General features: G+C 41.6%; 1 protein-coding gene across 1 annotated transcript in view; it reads right to left on the bottom strand.

Annotated features, from left to right (window-relative positions):
- MAN2A1 (mannosidase alpha class 2A member 1) overlaps positions 1-19,494 on the bottom strand; it is a 333,289-nt gene that overhangs the window by 205,142 nt on the left and 108,653 nt on the right. Inside the window, exon 3 of the mRNA XM_053701535.1 lies at positions 15,557-15,701. Coding sequence (XP_053557510.1) covers positions 15,557-15,701 — 145 coding nt within the window. The remainder of the gene's footprint in view (positions 1-15,556; positions 15,702-19,494) is intronic.

Here is a 19,494-nt window from a genome sequence, read left to right as displayed (position 1 = left end):
CCAAGTCGCAGCCTTACAAATCTGTTCAACAGAAGCATCATTTTTAAAAGCCCATGTGGAAGCTACCGCTCTAGTAGAATGAGCTGTAATCCTTTCAGGAGGCTGCTGTCCAGCAGTCTCATAAGCCAAACGGATGAAGCTTTTCAGCCAACAGGAAAGAGAAGTAGCCGTAGCCTTTTGACCCCTACACTTTCCAGAATAGACAACAAAGAAGATGTTTGACGAAAATCTTTGGTTGCCTGCATATAAAATTTCAAAGCACGAACCACGTCCAAGTTGTGCAACAGACGTTCCTTCTTAGAAGGATTAGGACACTTTATTTTATTATTATTATCAGGTATTTGTAGACCGCCAACAGATTCCGCAGCGCTGACACAGAGAAGGAACAACAATTTCCTGATTGATATTCCTGTTAGTAACAACCTTAGGTAGGAACCCAGGCTTGGTACGCAAAACCACCTTATCAGCATGGAAAACAAGATAAGGCGAGTCACATTGTAATGCAGATAGTTCAGAAACTCTTCGAGCTGAAGAGATAGCAACTAGGAACAAAACTTTCCAAGATAGAAGCTTAATATCTATGGAATGCATGGGTTCAAACGGAACCCCTTGAAGAACTTTAAGAACTAAATTTAGACTCCATGGCGGAGCAACAGGTTTAAACACAGGCTTAATTCTAGCTAAACTTTCACTTTACCCTTCCTGCTTAGAGCCGGCAAAGAGAATGACTGGGGGGTGGAGTTAAGGGGGGAGCTATATAGACAGCTCTGCTGTGGGTGCTCTCTTTGCCACTTCCTGTTAGGATAATATCCCACAAGTAAGGATGAAACCGTGGACTCGGTACATCATGCAAAAGAAAAACAGAATTTATGTTTACCTGATAAATTACTTTCTCCAACGGTGTGTCCGGTCCACGGCGTCATCCTTACTTGTGGGATATTCTCTTCCCCAACAGGAAATGGCAAAGAGCCCAGCAAAGCTGGTCACATGATCCCTCCTAGGCTCCGCCTACCCCAGTCATTCGACCGACGTTAAGGAGGAATATTTGCATAGGAGAAACCATATGTTACCGTGGTGACTGTAGTTAAAGAAAATAAATTATCAGACCTGATTAAAAAAACCAGGGCGGGCCGTGGACCGGACACACCGTTGGAGAAAGTAATTTATCAGGTAAACATAAATTCTGTTTTCTCCAACATAGGTGTGTCCGGTCCACGGCGTCATCCTTACTTGTGGGAACCAATACCAAAGCTTTAGGACACGGATGAAGGGAGGGAGCAAATCAGGTCACCTAAATGGAAGGCACCACGGCTTGCAAAACCTTTCTCCCAAAAATAGCCTCAGAAGAAGCAAAAGTATCAAATTTGTAAAATTTAGAAAAAGTGTGCAGTGAAGACCAAGTCGCTGCCTTACATATCTGATCAACAGAAGCCTCGTTCTTGAAGGCCCATGTGGAAGCCACAGCCCTAGTGGAGTGAGCTGTGATTCTTTCAGGAGACTGCCGTCCGGCAGTCTCATAAGCCAATCGGATAATGCTTTTAATCCAGAAGGAGAGAGAGGTAGAAGTTGCTTTTTGACCTCTCCGTTTACCAGAATAAACAACAAACAAAGACAAAGTTTGTCTGAAATCCTTAGTAGCTGCTAAGTAAAATTTGAGAGCACAAACTACATCCAAGTTGTGCAACAAACGTTCCTTCTTTGAAACTGGATTAGGACACAAAGAAGGCACAACTATCTCCTGGTTAATGTTTTTGTTAGAAACAACTTTTGGAAGAAAACCAGGTTTAGTACGCAAAACCACCTTATCTGCATGGAACACCAGATAAGGAGAAGAACACTGCAGAGCAGATAATTCTGAAACTCTTCTAGCAGAAGAAATTGCAACCAAAAACAAAACTTTCCAAGATAATAACTTAATATCAACGGAATGTAAGGGTTCAAACGGAACCCCCTGAAGAACTGAAAGAACTAGGTTGAGACTCCAAGGAGGAGTCAAAATTTTGTAAACAGGCTTGATTCTAACCAGAGCCTGAACAAAGGCTAGAACATCTGGCACAGCTGCCAGCTTTTTGTGAAGTAACACAGACAAGGCAGAAATCTGTCCCATCAAGGAACTTGCAGATAATCCTTTTTCCAATCCTTCTCGAAGGAAGGATAGACTCTTAGGAATCTTAACCTTGTCCCAAGGGAATCCTGCAGATTCACACCAACAGATATACCAAATAATGTGGTAATTTTTCTGGTTACAGGCTTTCAGGCCTGAACAAGAGTATTAATAACAGAATCTGAGAACCCTCGCTTTGATAAGATCAAGCGTTCAATCTCCAAGCAGTCAGCTGGAGTGGGTCGAACGGACCTAGAACAAGAAGGTCTCGTCTCAAAGGTAGCTTCCATGGTGGAGCCGATGACATATTCACCAGATCTGCATACCAAGTCCTGCGTGGCCACGCAGGAGCTATCAAAATCACCGACGCCCTCTCCTGATTGATCCTGGCTACCAGCCTGGGGATGAGAGGAAACGGCGGGAACACATAAGCTAGTTTGAAGGTCCAAGGTGCTACTAGTGCATCCACTAGAGCCGCCTTGGGATCCCTGGATCTGTACCCGTAGTAAGGAACTCTGAAGTTCTGACGAGAGGCCATCAGATCCATGTCTGGAATGCCCCACGGTTGAGTGACTTGGGCAAAGATTTCCGGATGGAGTTCCCACTCCCCCGGATGCAATGTCTGACGACTCAGAAAATCCGCTTCCCAATTTTCCACTCCTGGGATGTGGATAGCAGACAGGTGGCAGGAGTGAGACTCCGCCCATAGAATGATTTTGGTCACTTCTTCCATCGCTAGGGAACTCCTTGTTCCCCCCTGATGGTTGATGTATGAACTTGGCCCTCGCTAACTGAGGCCAAGCTTTGAGAGCATTGAATATCGCTCTCAGTTCCAGAATATTATCGGTAGAAGAGATTCTACCCGAGACCAAAGACCCTGAGCTTTCAGGGATCCCCAGACCGCGCCCCAGCCCATCAGACTGGCGTCGGTCGTGACAATGACCCACTCTGGTCTGCGGAAGGTCATCCCTTGTGACAGGTTGTCCAGGGACAGCCACCAACGGAAAGAGTCTCTGGTCCTCTGATTTACTTGTATCTTCGGAGACAAGTCTGAATAGTCCCCATTCCACTGACTGAGCATGAACAGTTGTAATGGTCTTAGATGAATGCGCACAAAAGGAACTATGTCCATTGCCGCTACCATCAAACCTATCACTTCCATGCACTGCGCTATGGAAGGAAGAGGAACGGAATGAAGTATCCGACAAGAGTCTAGAAGTTTTGTTTTTCTGGCTTCTGTCAGAAAAATCCTCATTTCTAAGGAGTCTATTATAGTTCCCAAGAAGGGAACCCTCGTTGACGGAGATAGAGAACTCTTTTCCACGTTCACTTTCCATCCGTGAGATCTGAGAAAGGCCAGGACAATGTCCGTGTGAGCCTTACTTGAGGAAGGGACGACGCTCGAATCAGAATGTCGTCCAAGTAAGGTACTACAGCAATGCCCCTTGGTCTTAGCACCGCCAGAAGGGACCCTAGTACCTATGAGAAAATCCTAGGAGCAGTGGCTAATCCGAAAGAAAACGCCACGAACTGGAAATGCTTGTCCAGGAATGCAAACCTTAGGAACCGATGATGATCCTTGTGGATAGGAATATGTAGATACGCATCCTTGAAATCCACCTTGGTCATGAATTGACCTTCCTGGATGGAAGGAAGAAGTGTTCGAATGGTTTCCATCTTGAACGATGGAACCTTGAGAAACTTGTTCAAGATCTTGAGATCTAAGATTGGTCTGAACGTTCCCTCTTTTTTGGGAACTATGAACAGATTGGAGTAGAACCCCATCCCTTGTTCTCCTAATGGAACAGGATGAATCACTCCCATTTTTAGCAGGTCTTCTACCCAATGTAAGAATGCCTGTCTTCTTATGTGGTCTGAAGACAACTGAGACCTGTGGAACCTCCCCCTTGGAGGAAGCCCCTTGAACTCCAGAGAATAACCTTGGGAGACTATTTCTAGCGCCCAAGGATCCAGAACATCTCTTGCCCCAGCCTGAGCGAAGAGAGAGAGTCTGCCCCCCACCAGATCCGGTCCCGGATCGGGGGCCCGCATTTCATGCTGTCTTGGTAGCAGTGGCAGGTTTCCTGGCCTGCTTTCCTTTGTTCCAGCCTTGCATAGGTCTCCAGGCTGGATTGGCTTGAGAAGTATTACCTTCCTGCTTAGAGGACGTAGCCCTTGGGGCTGATCCGTTTCTGCGAAAGGGACGAAACTTAGGTTTATTTTTGGTCTTGAAAAGACCTATCCTGAGGAAGGGCGTGGCCCTTGCCCCCAGTGATATCAGAGATAATCTCTTTCAAGTCAGGGCCAAAGAGTGTTTTCCCCTTGAAAGGAATGTCAAGCAATTTGTTCTTGGAAGACGCATCCGCTGCCCAAGATTTTAACCAAAGCGCTCTGCGCCACAATAGCAAACCCAGAATTTTTTCGCCGCTAACCTAGCCAATTGCAAGGTGGCGTCTAGGGTGAAAGAATTAGCCAATTAAGAGCACGAATTCTGTCCATAATCTCCTCATAAGAAGAAGAATTACTAATAATCGCCTTTCCTAGCTCATCAAACTAGAAACACGCGGCTGCAGTGACAGGGACAATGCATGCAATTGGTTGTAGAAGGGAACCTTGCTGAACAAACATCTTTAGCAGACCTTCTAATTTTTTATCCATAGGATCTTGGAAAGCACAACTATCTTCTATGGGTATAGTGGCGCGCTTGTGTAGAGTAGAAACCGCCCCCTCGACCTTGGGGACTGTCTGCCATCAGTCCTTTCTGGGGTCGACTATAGGAAAACAATTTTATAAATATGGGGGGAGGTACTAAAGGTATACCGGGCCTGTCCCATTCTTTACTAACAATGTACGCCACCCGCTTGGATATAGGAAAAGCTTCGGGGGGCCCCGGGGCCTCTAAGAACTTTTCCATTTTACATAGTGGTTCTGGAATGACCAGATAATCACAATCATCCAAATTGGATAACACCTCCTTAAGCAGAGCGCGGAGATGTTCCAACTTAAATTTAAAAGTAATCACATCAGGTTCAGCTTGTTGAGAAATGTTTCCTGAATCTGAAATTTCTCCCTCAGACAAAACCTCCCTGGCCCCCTCAGACTGGTGTAGGGGCCCTTCAGAAACCATATCATCAGCGTTCTCATGCTCTACAGAATTTTCTAAAACAGAGCAGTCGCGCTTTCGCTGATAAGCGGGCATATTGGCTAAAATGTTTTTGATAGAATTATCCATTACAGCCGTTAAATGTTGCATAGTAAGGAGTATTGGCGCACTAGATGTACTAGGGGCCTCCTGTATGGGCAAGACTGGTGTAGACGAAGGAGGGGATGATGCAGTACCATGCTTACTCCCCTCACTTGAGGAATCATCTTGGGCATCATTTTTACTAAATTTTTTTATGACATAAAATACATATAGTTAAATGAGAAGGAACCTTGGTTTCCCCACAGTCAGAACACAATCTATCTGGTAGTTCAGACATGTTAAACAGGCATAAACTTGATAACAAAGCACAAAAAACGTTTTAAAATAAAACCGTTACTGTCACTTTAAATTTTAAACTAAACACACTTTATTACTGCAATTGCGAAAAAGTATGAAGGAATTGTTCAAAATTCACCAAAATTTCACCACAGTGTCTTAAAGCCTTAAAAGTATTGCACACCAAATTTGGAAGCTTTAACCCTTAAAATAACGGAACCGGAGCCGTTTTTATATTTAACCCCATTACAGTCCCTGGAATCTGCTTTGCTGAGACCCAACCAAGCCCAAAGGGGAATACGATACCAAATGATGCCTTCAGAAAGACTTTTCTATGTATCAGAGCTCCACACACATGCAGCTGCATGCCATGCTGTCCTCAAAAACAAGTGCGCCATACCGGCGCGAAAATGAGGCTCTGACTATGATTAGGGAAAGCCCTAAAGAATAAGGTGTCAAAAACAGTGCCTGCCGATATAATCATATCAAAATACCCAGAATAAATGATTCCTCAAGGCTAAATATGTGTTAATAATGAATCGATTTAGCCCAGAAAAAGTCTACAGTCTTAATAAGCCCTTGTGAAGCCCTTATTTACTATCTTAATAAACATGGCTTACCGGATCCCATAGGGAAAATGACAGCTTCCAGCATTACATCGTCTTGTTAGAATGTGTCATACCTCAAGCAGTAAGAGACTGCACACTGTTCCCCCAACTGAAGTTAATTGCTCTCAACAGTCCTGTGTGGAACAGCCATGGATTTTAGTTACGGTGCTAAAATCATTTTCCTCATACAAACAGAAATCTTCATCTCTTTTCTGTTTCTGAGTAAATAGTACATAGCAGCACTATTTTAAAATAACAAACTCTTGATTGAATAATAAAAACTACAGTTAAACACTAAAAAACTCTAAGCCATCTCCGTGGAGATGTTGCCTGTACAACGGCAAAGAGAATGACTGGGGTAGGCGGAGCCTAGGAGGGATCATGTGACCAGCTTTGCTGGGCTCTTTGCCATTTCCTGTTGGGGAAGAGAATATCCCACAAGTAAGGATGACGCCGTGGACCGGACACACCTATGTTGGAGAAAAGGGATTATCTATCTTTTTAAACAATAACAATTCTGGAGTAGACTGTCCCTTTAAGCTTAAAGGGATACTAACCCCAAATTTTTTCTTTCATGATTCAGATAAAGCATGCAATTTTAAGCAACTTTCTATTTTACTCCTATTATCACTTTTTCTTTGTTCTCATGTTATCTTGATTTGAAAAAGCAGTAATGAAAGGTTAGGAGCCAGCCCATTTTCAGTTCAGCACCTGGGTAGCGCTTGCTTATTGTTTTGCTACATTTAGCCACAAATCAGCAAGTGCTACCCAGGTGCTGAACAAAAAAACAAAGAAAAATCGGCTGGCTCTAAAGCTTACATTACTGCTTTTTCAAATCGAGATAGCATGAGAACAAAATTTATAATAGGAGTAAATTAGAAAGTTTCTTAAAATCTCATGCTCTATCTGAATCATGAAAGAAAAAAAATTGGGTTTAGTATCCCTTTAAAAGAGGCATTTAAAATTGTGTTTTGGCTTCTTAATGCAATGGTATAAAATATGGTTGAAAGATTAAATGAAATATTTAGAGAATATGCAAAATCCAAATCATCCTTAAAGGACCAGTCAACACAGCAGATCTGCATAATCAACAAATGCAAAATAAGACAATAACAATTTTTTTCTAACAAATTTCAAAGTTAAGTATACTTCCTCTCCCCCTGTACCATGTGATAGCAATCAGCCAATCACAAATGCATATATGTATATAGACTGAATTCTTGCACATGCTCAGTAGTAGCTGGTGACTCAAAAAGTGTAAATATAAAAGAATTTGCAATTTTTTTTAAATGGAAGTAAATTGGAAACATGCTGTATCTGAATCATGAAAATTTAATTTGACCCGAGTGTCCCTTTAAGCTAGTAAAATATTTAGCATTAAAGGGACAGTAAACCTAAAAGATAATGTTATGTAATTCTGCACATAGCAGAGATTTGTCCTTTCTAAAAGAATGCCAAGAAAAATGATGAGAAAAACACCAAGAAATGTAAATCTTCCAGACTCGATAATATATCTTCCTAGATACAGATTTACGAGCCTGTAACATAGTATTAATCACAGAGTCAGAGAAACCTCCATGACTGAGAATCAAGCGTTCAATCTCCATACCTTCAAATTTAAGGATTTGAGATCCTGATGGAAAAAAAGGACCTTGCGATAGAAGGTCTGGTCTTAACGGAAGAGTCCACGGTTGGCAAGTGGCCATCCGGACAAGATCCGCATACCAAAACCTGTGAGGCCATGCTGGAGCCACCAGCAGAACAAACGAGCACTCCTTTAGAATCTAGGAAATTACTCTTGGAAGAAGATCTAGAGGCGGAAAGATATAGGCAGGATGATACATCCAAGGAAGTGACAATGCATCCACTGCCTCCGCCTGAGGATCCCTGGATCTGGACAGATACCTGGGAAGCTTCTTGTTTAGATGAGAAGCCATCGGATCTATTTCTGGAAGTCCCCACATTTGAACAATCTGAAGAAATACCTCTGGGTGAAGAGACCATTCGCCCGGATGTAACGTTTGGCGACTGAGATAATCCGCTTCCCAATTGTCTATACCTGGGATATGAACCGCAGAAACTAGACAGGAGCTGGATTCCGCCCATACCAGTATTCGAGATACTTCTTTCATAGCCAGAGGACTGTGAGTCCCTCCTTGATGATTGACATATGCCACGGTTGTGACATTGTCCGTCTGAAAACAAATGAACGATTCTCTCTTTAGAAGAGGCCATGACTGAAGAGCTCTGAAAATTGCACGGAGTTCCAAAATGTTGATTGGTAATCTCACCTCCTGAGATTCCCAAACCCCTTGTGCTGTCAGAGACCCCCAAACAGCTCCCCAACCTGTCAGACTTGCATCTGTTGAAATCACAGTCCAGGTCGGAAGAACAAAAGAAGCCCCCTGAACTAAACGATGGTGGTCTGCCCACCACGTCAGAGAGTGTCGTACAATCGGTTTTAAAGATATTAATTGAGATATCTTTGTATAATCCCTGCACCACTGGTTCAGCATACAGAGCTGAAGAGGTCGCATGTGAAAACGAGCAAAGGGGATCGCGTCCGATGCAGCAGTCATAAGACCTAGAATTTCCATGCATAAGGCTACTGAAGGGAATGATTGAGACTGAAGGTTTCGACAAGCTGAAACCAATTTTAGATGTCTCTTATCTGTCAGAGACAGAGTCATGGACACTTAATCTATCTGGAAACCTAAAAAAGTTACCCTTGTCTGAGGAATCAATGAACTTTTTGGTAAATTGATCCTCCAACCATGTTCTCGAAGAAACAATACAAGTCGATTCGTATGAGATTCTGCTAAATGTGAAGACTGAGCAAGTACCAAGATATCGTCCAAATAAGGAAATACCACAATACCCTGTTCTCTGATTACAGACAGAAGGGCACCGAGAACCTTTGTAAAAATCCTTGGAGCTGTTGCTTGGCCAAACGGCAGAGCCACAAACTGGTAATGCTTGTCTAGGAAAGAGAATCTCAGAAACTGATAATGATCTGGATGAATCGGAATATGCAGATATGCATCCTGTAAATCTATTGTGGACATATAATGCCCTTGCTGAACAAAAGGCAGAATAGTCCTTATAGTTACCATTTTGAATGTTGGTATCCTTACATAATGATTCAATATTTTTAAATCCAGAACTGGCCTGAAGGAATTCTCCTTCTTTGGTACAATGAAGAGATTTGAGTAAAACCCCAGCCCCTGTTCCAGAACTGGAACTGGCATAATTACTCCAGCCAACTCTAGATCTAAAACACATTTCAGAAATGCTTGAGCCTTCACTGGATTTACTGGGACTCGGGAAAGAAAAAATCTTCTTGCAGGAGGCCTCATCTTATCTTGAAGCCTATTCTGTACCCTTGTGAAACAATGTTCTGAATCCAAAGATTGTGAATCGAATTGATCCAAATTTCTTTGAAAAATCGTAATCTGCCCCCTACCAGCTGGGCTGGAATGAGGGCCGCACCTTCATGTTGACTTGGGAGCTGGCTTTGGAAACCATCTCCAGTCTGGAATAAATCCAAGCCTTTTAGAAAGCCAAACTGATACCGCTCCTGTAGGGGAAGGATCAGGCTTTTGTTCCTTATTGTGACGAAAGGAACGAAAACGATTAGTAGACCTAAATTTACCTTTAGATTTTTTATCCTGTGGTAAAAAAGTTCCTTTCCCCCCAGTAACAGTTGAAATAATAGAATCCAACTGTGAACCAAATAATTTATTACCCTGGAAAGAAAGGGAAAGCAAAGTTGACTTAGAAGACATATCAGCATTCCAAGTTTTAAGCCATAAAGCTCTTCTAGCTAAAATAGCTAGAGACATATACCTGACATCAACCCTAATGATATCAAAGATGGCATCACAAATAAAATTATTAGCATGTTGAAGAAGATTAACAATGCTATGAGAATTATGATCTGTTACTTGTTGCGCTAAAGCTTCTAACCAAAAAGTTGAAGCTGCAGCAACATCCGCTAAAGATATAGCAGGTCTAAGAAGATTACCTGAACATAAGTAAGCTTTCTTAGAAAGGATTCAATTTTACTATCTAAAGGATCCTTAAAGGAAGTACTATCTGCCGTAGGAATAGTAGTACGTTTAGCAAGAGTAGAGATAGCCCCATCAACCTTAGGGATTTTGTCCCAAAACTCTAATCTGTCAGATGGCACAGGATATAATTGCTTAAAACGTTTAGAAGGAGTAAATGAACTACCCAAATTATTCCATTCCCTGGAAATTACTTCAAAAATAGCATCAGGGACAGGAAAAACTTCTGGAATAACTACAGGAGATTTAAAAACCTTATTTAAACGTTTAGATTTAGTATCAAGAGGACCAGATTCCTCTATTTCTAATGCAATTAAGACTTCTTTAAGTAAAGAACGAATAAATTCCATTTTGAATAAATACGAAGATTTATCAGCATCAACCTCTGAAACAGAATCCTCTGAACCAGAGGAATCATTATCAGAATCAGAATGATTATGTTCATTTAAAAATTCATCTGAAAAATGAGAAGTTTTAAAAGACCTTTTACGTTTACTAGAAGGAGGAATAACAGACATAGCCTTCTTAATGGATTTAGAAACAAAATCTCTTATGTTAACAGGAACACTCTGAGTATTAGATGTTGATGGAACAGCAACAGGTAATGTAACATTACTAAAGGAAATATCTGCATTAACAAGTTTGTCATTCATTACAAACAACAGCTGGAGGAACAGATACCACAAGTTTACAGCAAATACACTTAACTTTGGTAGATCCAGCATCAGGCAGCGATTTTCCAGAAGTATCTTCTGATTCAGGGTCAATCTGAGACATCTTGCAATATGTAATAGAAAAAAACATATAAAGCAAAATTGATCAAATTCCTTAAATGACAGTTTCAGGAATGGGAAAAAAATGCCAGTGAACAAGCTTCTAGCAACCAGAAGCAAATAAACAATGAGACTTAAATAATGTGGAGACAATAATGACGCCCATATTTTTTAGCGCCAAAAAAGACGCCCACATTATTTGGCGCCTATATGCTTTTAGTGCCAAAAATGACGCCACATCCGGTAACGCCGACACTTTTGGCGCAAAAACGTCAAAAATGACGCAACTTCCGGTGACAAGTATGACGCCGGAAATAACAAAGAAAAATGTTTTGCGCCAAAAAAGTCTGCGCCAAGAATGACGCAATAAAATGAAGCATTTTCAGCCCCCGCGAGCCTAACAGCCCACAGGGAAAAAAGTCAAATTTTAAGGTAAGAAAAAAATTGATTATTCAAATGCATTATCCGAAATAATGAAACTGACTGTCTGAAATAAGGAATATTGAACATCCTGAATCAAGGCAAATAAATGTTTAAACACAAATATTTAGAACTTTTTATAAAAGTGCCCAACCATAGCTTAGAGTGTCACAAAAATAAGACTTACTTAACCCAGGACACTCATCTACATGTAGTAGAAAGCCAAACCAGTACTGAAACTGTAATCAGTAGAGGTAATGGTATATATAAGAGTATATTGTCGATCTGAAAAGGGAGGTAAGAGATGAATCTCTACGACCGATAACAGAGAACCTATGAAATAGACCCCGTAGAAGGAGATCATTGAATTCAAATAGGCAATACTCTCTTCACATCCCTCTGACATTCACTGCACGCTGAGAGGAAAACCAAGCTCCAACCTGCTGCAGAGCGCATATCAACGTAGAATCTAGCACAAACTTACTTCACCACCTCCACGGGAGGCTAAGTTTGTAAAACTGATTTGTGGGTGTGGTGAGGGGTGTATTTATAGGCATTTTGAGGTTTGGGAAACTTTGCCCCTCCTGGTAGGAATGTATATCCCATACGTCACTAGCTCATGGACTCTTGCTAATTACATGAAAGAAATAATTGTGCTTTTATATAAAAATCCTAACCACCATAAAAAAGGGTGGGCCTCATGGACATTCACTGTTCCAATCAGCCAATAGAATGCAAGCTCAATCCTATTGGCTGATTGGATCAGCCAATAGGATTTTTCCTACCTTAATTCCGATTGGCTGATAGAATTCTATCAGCCAATCGGAATTAAAGGGACGCCATCTTGGATGACGTCACTTAAAAGGTACCGTCATTTAGTGTTAGTCATCGGATGGAAGAGGATGCTCCGCGTCGGATGGCTTGAAGATGGACCCGCTCCGCTCCGGATGGATGAAGAAAGAAGATGCCGACTTGGATGTAGACTTCTGCACATTAGGAGGACCTCTTCTGCCCGGATTGGATGAAGACTTCTGCCCTTCTGGAGGACCACTTCTGCCCAGTTGGGTGAAGATGTCTCAAGGCAGGGTGATATTCAAGGGGGTAGTGTTAGGTTTTATTAAGGGGGGATTGGGTGGGTTTTAGAGTAGGGTTGGGTGTGTGGGTGGTGGGTTTTAATGTTGGGGCGGTATTGTATTTTTTTTATTTATTTTTTTACAGGTAAAAGAGCCGATTACTTTGGGGCAATGCTCCGCAAAAAGCCCTTTTAAGGGCTATTTGTAAATTTAGTATAGGGTAGGGATTTTTATTATTTTGGGGGGCTTTTTTATTTTATTAGGGGGATTAGATTAGGTGTAGTTAGTTTAAAATTCTTGTAATTATTTTATTATTTTATGTAAGTTAGTGTTTGTTTTATTTCGTTCTTTAGTTTATTTAATTGTAATTAATTGTAGTTAGTTTAGGTAATTTATTTAATGATAGTCTAGTGTTAGGTGTAATTGTAACTTAGGCGAGGATTTATTTTACAGGTATATTTGTATTTATTTTAACTAGGAAGTTATTAAATAGTTAATAACTATTTAAAGTGAAGGTAAACTTAATCACTCTGCTATGAAAAAATCGATATAGTATTAAAATTTAATAGGATGTTCATTCATGATTTTTTATATTTTTGTATAGTACCTTTGTTTTCTTGTTTAATTTGCTCCGATTTCGCTTGGCAAAAAACAACCAGTCTTTTTTTTTTTTATAAACAACGATCACGTTGTTTATACAGCCAATTTATTTTCTGGCCGTCAATTGACGTCACAAGCTGATGCTTGATTGTGCGCATGCGCGACTAATTATATCTCCTCCTTGAAAGCGAGCGCGTCCTCGTTTTGCGTATGCGCATTACGCGTTTCAATTGTTTGCCAAATACCCACCTTGCTGATTTGGGACGCATGCGCTGCTGAGGACTTCGTTGACCGCGATTAACGCATGCGCTTTTGCAAGCGATCATTTTTGTGCGCATGCGCAGTAAGAAGAGGATAGATGTGCACGAGTGTAGTTCTGACGTATAGAGCGGGTGGGACCGCTCTATACGTCTATGTATTGAAAACACGGAAATGCTGGATGGGAGGAGATTACGATCGTAAGGAATAGTAAAATAACAGTTAGTAAATATGGTGAAATAAAAGTTTTTTTACAAAATAAACCTAGCGACTACCTTGTTCGTTAGAAAAGGAAAATAAAGAGCTATTTGTATGTGAATAACTTTACCTTCACTTTAATAACTATTGTACCTAGTTAAAATAAATACAAAGTTGCCTGTAAAATAAAAATAAACCTTGAGATAGCTACAATGTAATTATTAGTTATATTGTAGCTATCTTAGGGTTTATTTTTTAGGTAAGTATTTAGTTTTAAATAAGAATAATTTAGTTAATAGTAATTTTATTTAGATGTATTAAAATTATATTTAAGTTAGAGGGGTGTTAGGGTTAGACTTAGGTTTAGGGGTTAATATATTTATTATAGTGGCGGCAACGACAACAGATTAGGGGTTAATAAGTATAGTTAGGTGGCGGCGACATTGGGGGCGGCAGAGTAGGGGTTAAAGGGACACTGAACCCAAATTTTTTCTTTTGTGATTTAGACAGAGCATGACATTTTAAGCACCTTTCTAATTTACTCCTATTATCATATTTTCCTCATTATCTTGGTATCTTTATTTGAAATGCAAGAATGTAAGTTTAGATGCCGGACCATTTTTCGTTTACAACCTGGGTTGTTCTTGCTGATTGATGGATAAATTCATCCACCAATAAAAAAGTGCTATCCAGAGTACTGAACCAATAAAAAAGCTTAGATGCATTCTTTTTCAAATAAAGATAGCAAGAAAACAAAGAAAAATTGATAATAGGAGTAAATTAGAAAGTTGATTAAAATTGCATGCTCTATCTGAATCACAAAAGAAAAAAAATTGGGTTCAGTGTCCCTTTAATAAATAAAAAGTAGGTGTCAGCGATGTTGGGGGCATTAGATTAGAGGTTCATAGGGATAATGTAGGTGGCGGCGGTGTCCGGAGCAGCAGATTAGGGGTTAATAAGTGTAAGATTAGGGGTGTTTAGACTCTGGGTTCATGTTAGGGTGTTAGGTGTAGACATAAAATGTATTTCCCCATAGGAATCAATGGGGCTGCGTTAGAAGCTGAACGCTGCTTTTTTGCAGGTGTTAGACTTTTTTTCAGCCGGCTCTCCCCCATTGATTCCTATGGGGAAATCATGCATGAGCACGTTACACCAGCTCACCGCTACCGTAAGCAGCTCTGGTATTACGGTAAGATGTGGAGCAATATTTTGCTCTCCGCTCACTTTTCTGAGGCTAACACCGGGTTTGTAAAAACCTGTAATACCAGCGTTGTCTTAAGTGAGCGGTGAGAAAAAAAAGTCTCGTTAGCCCCGCGCACCATTACCGACAAAAACTCGTAATCTAGGCGATTGAAAATAGACAGGAGATGAATTCCATCTAAGAACGTATTCAAGATACCTCTTAATTGCTAAGGAACTATGAGTCCCTATTGTTGATTGACATATACCACAGTTGTGATATTGAATGTCTGAACGCAAAAAAATGAAAAAGTTATCTCATAAAAGAGGCTAAGCCTTTAAGAGCTCTGAAAAATAGCACAGAATTCCAAGATATCAATTTGAAACATCGCCCCACCTCCATAGGAGGCAAAAGTTTGTAAAACTGAATTGTGGATGTGGTGAGGAGTGTATTTATAGGCATTTTGAGGTTTGCCCCTCCTGGTAGGATTGTATATCTCATACGTCACTAGCTCATGGACTCTTGCCAATTACATGAAAGAAATGAATATAGAACAAGTCAGAAAATAGGAGGAGGTTAAAATGTAGCATAAGCTGATTCCTTTAAGATTTAAATACACAAATCAACGTCAATATGCAACTAATTAAACTTTAATCAAAAAATCAATAGCCATGCATAAAACATTATGTGAATTCATATAATAGCAATCACCACTGATTTCCCATTTAGAATATTAACATTATCAGTATGAAAACTATGGAATATATAAAAAAACATTTAAAAATGTAAATTACCTGGGTCATTATGAGAATGAGGTACAAGGAACACTTGAAGAGGTTCATTATCCCATTCATGTTCATCATAAGTTATTTCAAAACCCTGCTTCCAAACTCCCCCATCAGGGTTATCAAATGGAAGGTGGTCATAAACATCTAGCATCTAAAAGCAGAAAGGCAAACATAGAATTTATTCAAAATGAAAAAAAAAAACAATTATGCTTACCAGATAATTTAATTTCCTTCTGTATAAGGAGAATCCACGACTTCATTTCTTACTCTTGGGAAATACTGAACCTGGCCATCAGGAGGAGGCAGACACCCCAGCCAAAGGCTTAAATACCTCTCCCACTTCCCCTATCCCCCAGTCATTCTGCAGAGGAAATAAGGAACAGTAGGAGAAATATCAGGGTATAAAATGGTGCCAGAAGAAAACACAAAATTTAGGGGTCCGCCCATCGGAGAAACACAGGCGGGAGCCGTGGACTCTTCTTATAGAGAAGGAAATGAAATTATCTGGTAAGCATAATTTATGTTTTCCTTCTTAACATAATCAGAGTCCAAGACTTCATTCCTTACTGTTGGGAAACTTATACCTAAGCTCTAGAGGACACTGAATGATAACGGGAGGGACAAAAAAAAAAAAAAAGGAGACGGGCCCTAATCTGAGGGCACCACAGCCTGCAAAACCTCTCCCCCGAAGGCTGCTTCAGCTGAAGCAAGAACATCAAACTTGTAGAATTTAGAAAAAAATTGGGTAAGGAAGACCAGGGAGCCGCCTTACAAATCTGATCCATAGAGGCCTTTTTCTTAAAGGCCCAAGAGGAAGCCACTGTTCTAGTAGAATGAGCTGTAATTCTCTGAGGAGGTCTATGTCCCGCTGTTTCATAGGTTAAGCGGATAAGACTCTGCAACCAAAAGGATAAGGAAGTCAAAGAGACCTTCTGACCCTTATGCTTCCCAGAATATGACACAAATGAGGAAGAAGTTTGTCTAAAATCCTTAGTAGCTTGAAGATAAAACTTCAAAACACGAACCATATCCAAATTATGAAGTAAACGTTCCTTCGAAGGAGGAGGATTAGGACACAAAGAAGGGACCACAATCTCTTGACTGATGTTGCGGTCTGACACAACCTTAGGGAGAAACCCTAACTTAGTACGTAGGAGAGCCTTATCCGAATGGAAGAACAGATAAGGAGGCTCACACTGCAAGGCGGCAATCTCAGATACTCTGTATGCTGAGGCAATAGCCAGTAGAAAGAGGACTTTTAAGGACAACATATGTCAAATATGTATGAAATATCAATTTCATGCATAGACTCAAACGGAGCCCATTGCAAAACTTTAAGAACCAGATTCAGACTCCAAGGTGGAGCCGAAGATCTGAACACAGGTCTGATCCTAATCAGAGCCTTAACAAAAGACTGAACATCTGGAAGCTCAGAGAGCCTCTTGTGCAGTAAAACAGACAAGGCCGAAATCTGCCCCCTCAGGGAACTGGCCGAAAGACCCTTCTTCAAACCATCCTGGAGAAACAACAGAATCCTGACAACCTTAACTTTATGCCAAGGAAAGCCACGCTTTTCACACCAGCATAAGTAGGTTCTCCACACATCATGATAGATGCGACGAGTAACTGGCTTACGAGCTTGAATGAGTGTATCAATAACTCTCAGAAAAAACCTCTCTTGGCAAGGACTAAGCGTTGAATCTCCATGCAGTCTGCCTCAGAGAATCTTGATTTTGATGAACAAAAAGGACCTTGTTCCAGCAGATCCCTGCGACAAGGTAACTTCCATGGAGGAGAAGATGACATTCTCACTAGGTCCGTGAACCACGTCCTTCACGGCCATGATGGAGCAATCAGTATTACTGACACCTGCTCGATGCGGGCCACTACCCGAGGAACTAGTGATACTGGCGGAAAAAGGTAGACTAGATTGAACCTCCAAGTCACCGCTAATGCATCAGCTCCGTCTGAGGGTCCCTGAACCTCGACCCATATCTGGATAGCTTGGTATTTTGACGAGACACCATGAGATCTATCTCCGGCATCCCAGACCTGTAGCATATCTCCGCAAACACTTCAGTATGGAGAGACCATTCCCCCGGATGAAAAGATTGTCTGCTGAGAAAATCCGCTTCCCAGTTATCCACACCCGGAATGTGGATCACTGAAAGCGAACAGCTGTGGGCCTTCGCCCACTCCAGAATCCGAGATACTTCCCTCACTGCTAGAGAGCTTCTCGTTCCCCCCTGATGGTTAATGTAAACCACCGAGGTTATATTGTCCGATTGGAATCTGATAAACTGTGACGAACCCAGAAGAGGCCAAGCCTTCAGAGCATCGTAGATTGCTCGAAGCTCCAAAATGTTGACCGGGAGGGAGCGTTCCTCCTGAGACCACAGGCCCTGTGCCTTTTTGGCATCCCAAACAGCTCCCCATCCTGAGAGGCTCGCGTCTGTAGTCACAATCTCACAGGATGGTCTAAGAAAGGTTGTCCCTCGGGACAGATGATCTGAATAGAGCCACTAAGCGAGCAAGTCTCTCGACCAGTTGTCCAGGGAAATCTGTTGACAGATCCAAATGATCGCTGTTCCACTGCCTAAGCATGCACAACTGTAGTGGCCTGAGACAGAACCTGGCAAAAGGTATTATGTCCTTGCTGGACACCATGAGACCAATTACCTCCATACACTGAGCCACAGATGGCCTCAAGGAGGTCAGGAGGGCAAGACATGCCGAAGCTAGCTTGCACCGCCTCTGGTCGGTTAGAAATATCCTTGTGGATATTGAATCTATTATAGTACCCAGGAATTCTACCCTGGTGCTTGTAATGATAGAACTCTTCATTAAGTTTATCTTCCATCCATGTGATCGAAGAGATAGAGGTAATGAATGGTCCTCTGCTAGCCGAAAGGATGTCGTTTGAACCAGAATGTTGTCCAAGTAGGGAGCTACTGCTATACCTTGGGTTCTGGTGACGGCCAGGGAGAGCTCCTAGAACCTTTGTAAAGATTTTTGGGGTCGTAACTAGACCAAACGGTAGTGCAATAAACTGGAAGTGCTGATCCAGGAAAGCAAACCTTAGGAACTGGTCCCTGTGGACTGCAACGTGAAGGTATGTATCCTTCAGATCTATAGATGTCATGAACTGTCCTTCCTGAACTAGAGAAAGAATGGACCTTATTGTTTATCTTGAACAAGGGGACATTTAGAAATTTGTTTAAGCACTTTAGGTCCAGAAATGGGCGGAAAGTTCCCTCTTTCTTTGGGACCACAAACAGGCTAGAGTAGTATGCCAAACCTCTTTCTGCGATGGGAACCAAGGACAATGACCCCCAAGGAGGACAGATACCTCACGCACCCCAGAAAGGCTTCCCTCTGTTCTGGTTTTAAAGACCGGCTTGAAAAAGAGAAATCTGCCCTTGGGTGGATGAGATTTGAAATCAATCTTGTATCGCTGAGCTATGACCTCCAGGACCCACGGATCCTGCACATCCCTGGACCAAGCATCTGAAAACAGCGACAGTCTGCCCCCTACTACGGCTTTTAAGTGCTTTTGGTTTTGCTGGGACTTAGGAGGTCTGCTGATGTTGGGACTTTTCATAATGAAAGGAAGGAAAATTAGAACATTGTCCCTTTGTTCTTTTTATCCTGCGCACCCTGCCCCCTGTAACCGTGGAGATAATGGTAAAAGGGAGAGAAAGTAGTCTAGACTTAGAAGTCATGTCTGCAGACCAGGACTTCAGCCAGAGTGCCCGACGCGTCTGCACTGAGAAACCAGCATATCTAAGCATTCAGGCAAATAATTTGCATGTTTGCATCACAGATAAAAGAATTAGCAATTCTCAAAGCTTTAATTCTGTCTTGGATAACGTCGAGGGGACCCTCCACCTCGATCAATTCCGTTAAGGAGTTGCACCAGTAGGCTGCAGCTCCAGCGACTGAGG

The sequence above is a fragment of the Bombina bombina genome, chromosome 2 (assembly GCF_027579735.1).
Source record: "Bombina bombina isolate aBomBom1 chromosome 2, aBomBom1.pri, whole genome shotgun sequence".
NCBI lineage: Eukaryota > Metazoa > Chordata > Amphibia > Anura > Bombinatoridae > Bombina > Bombina bombina.
This window is presented reverse-complemented; position numbering and strand designations above follow the sequence as displayed.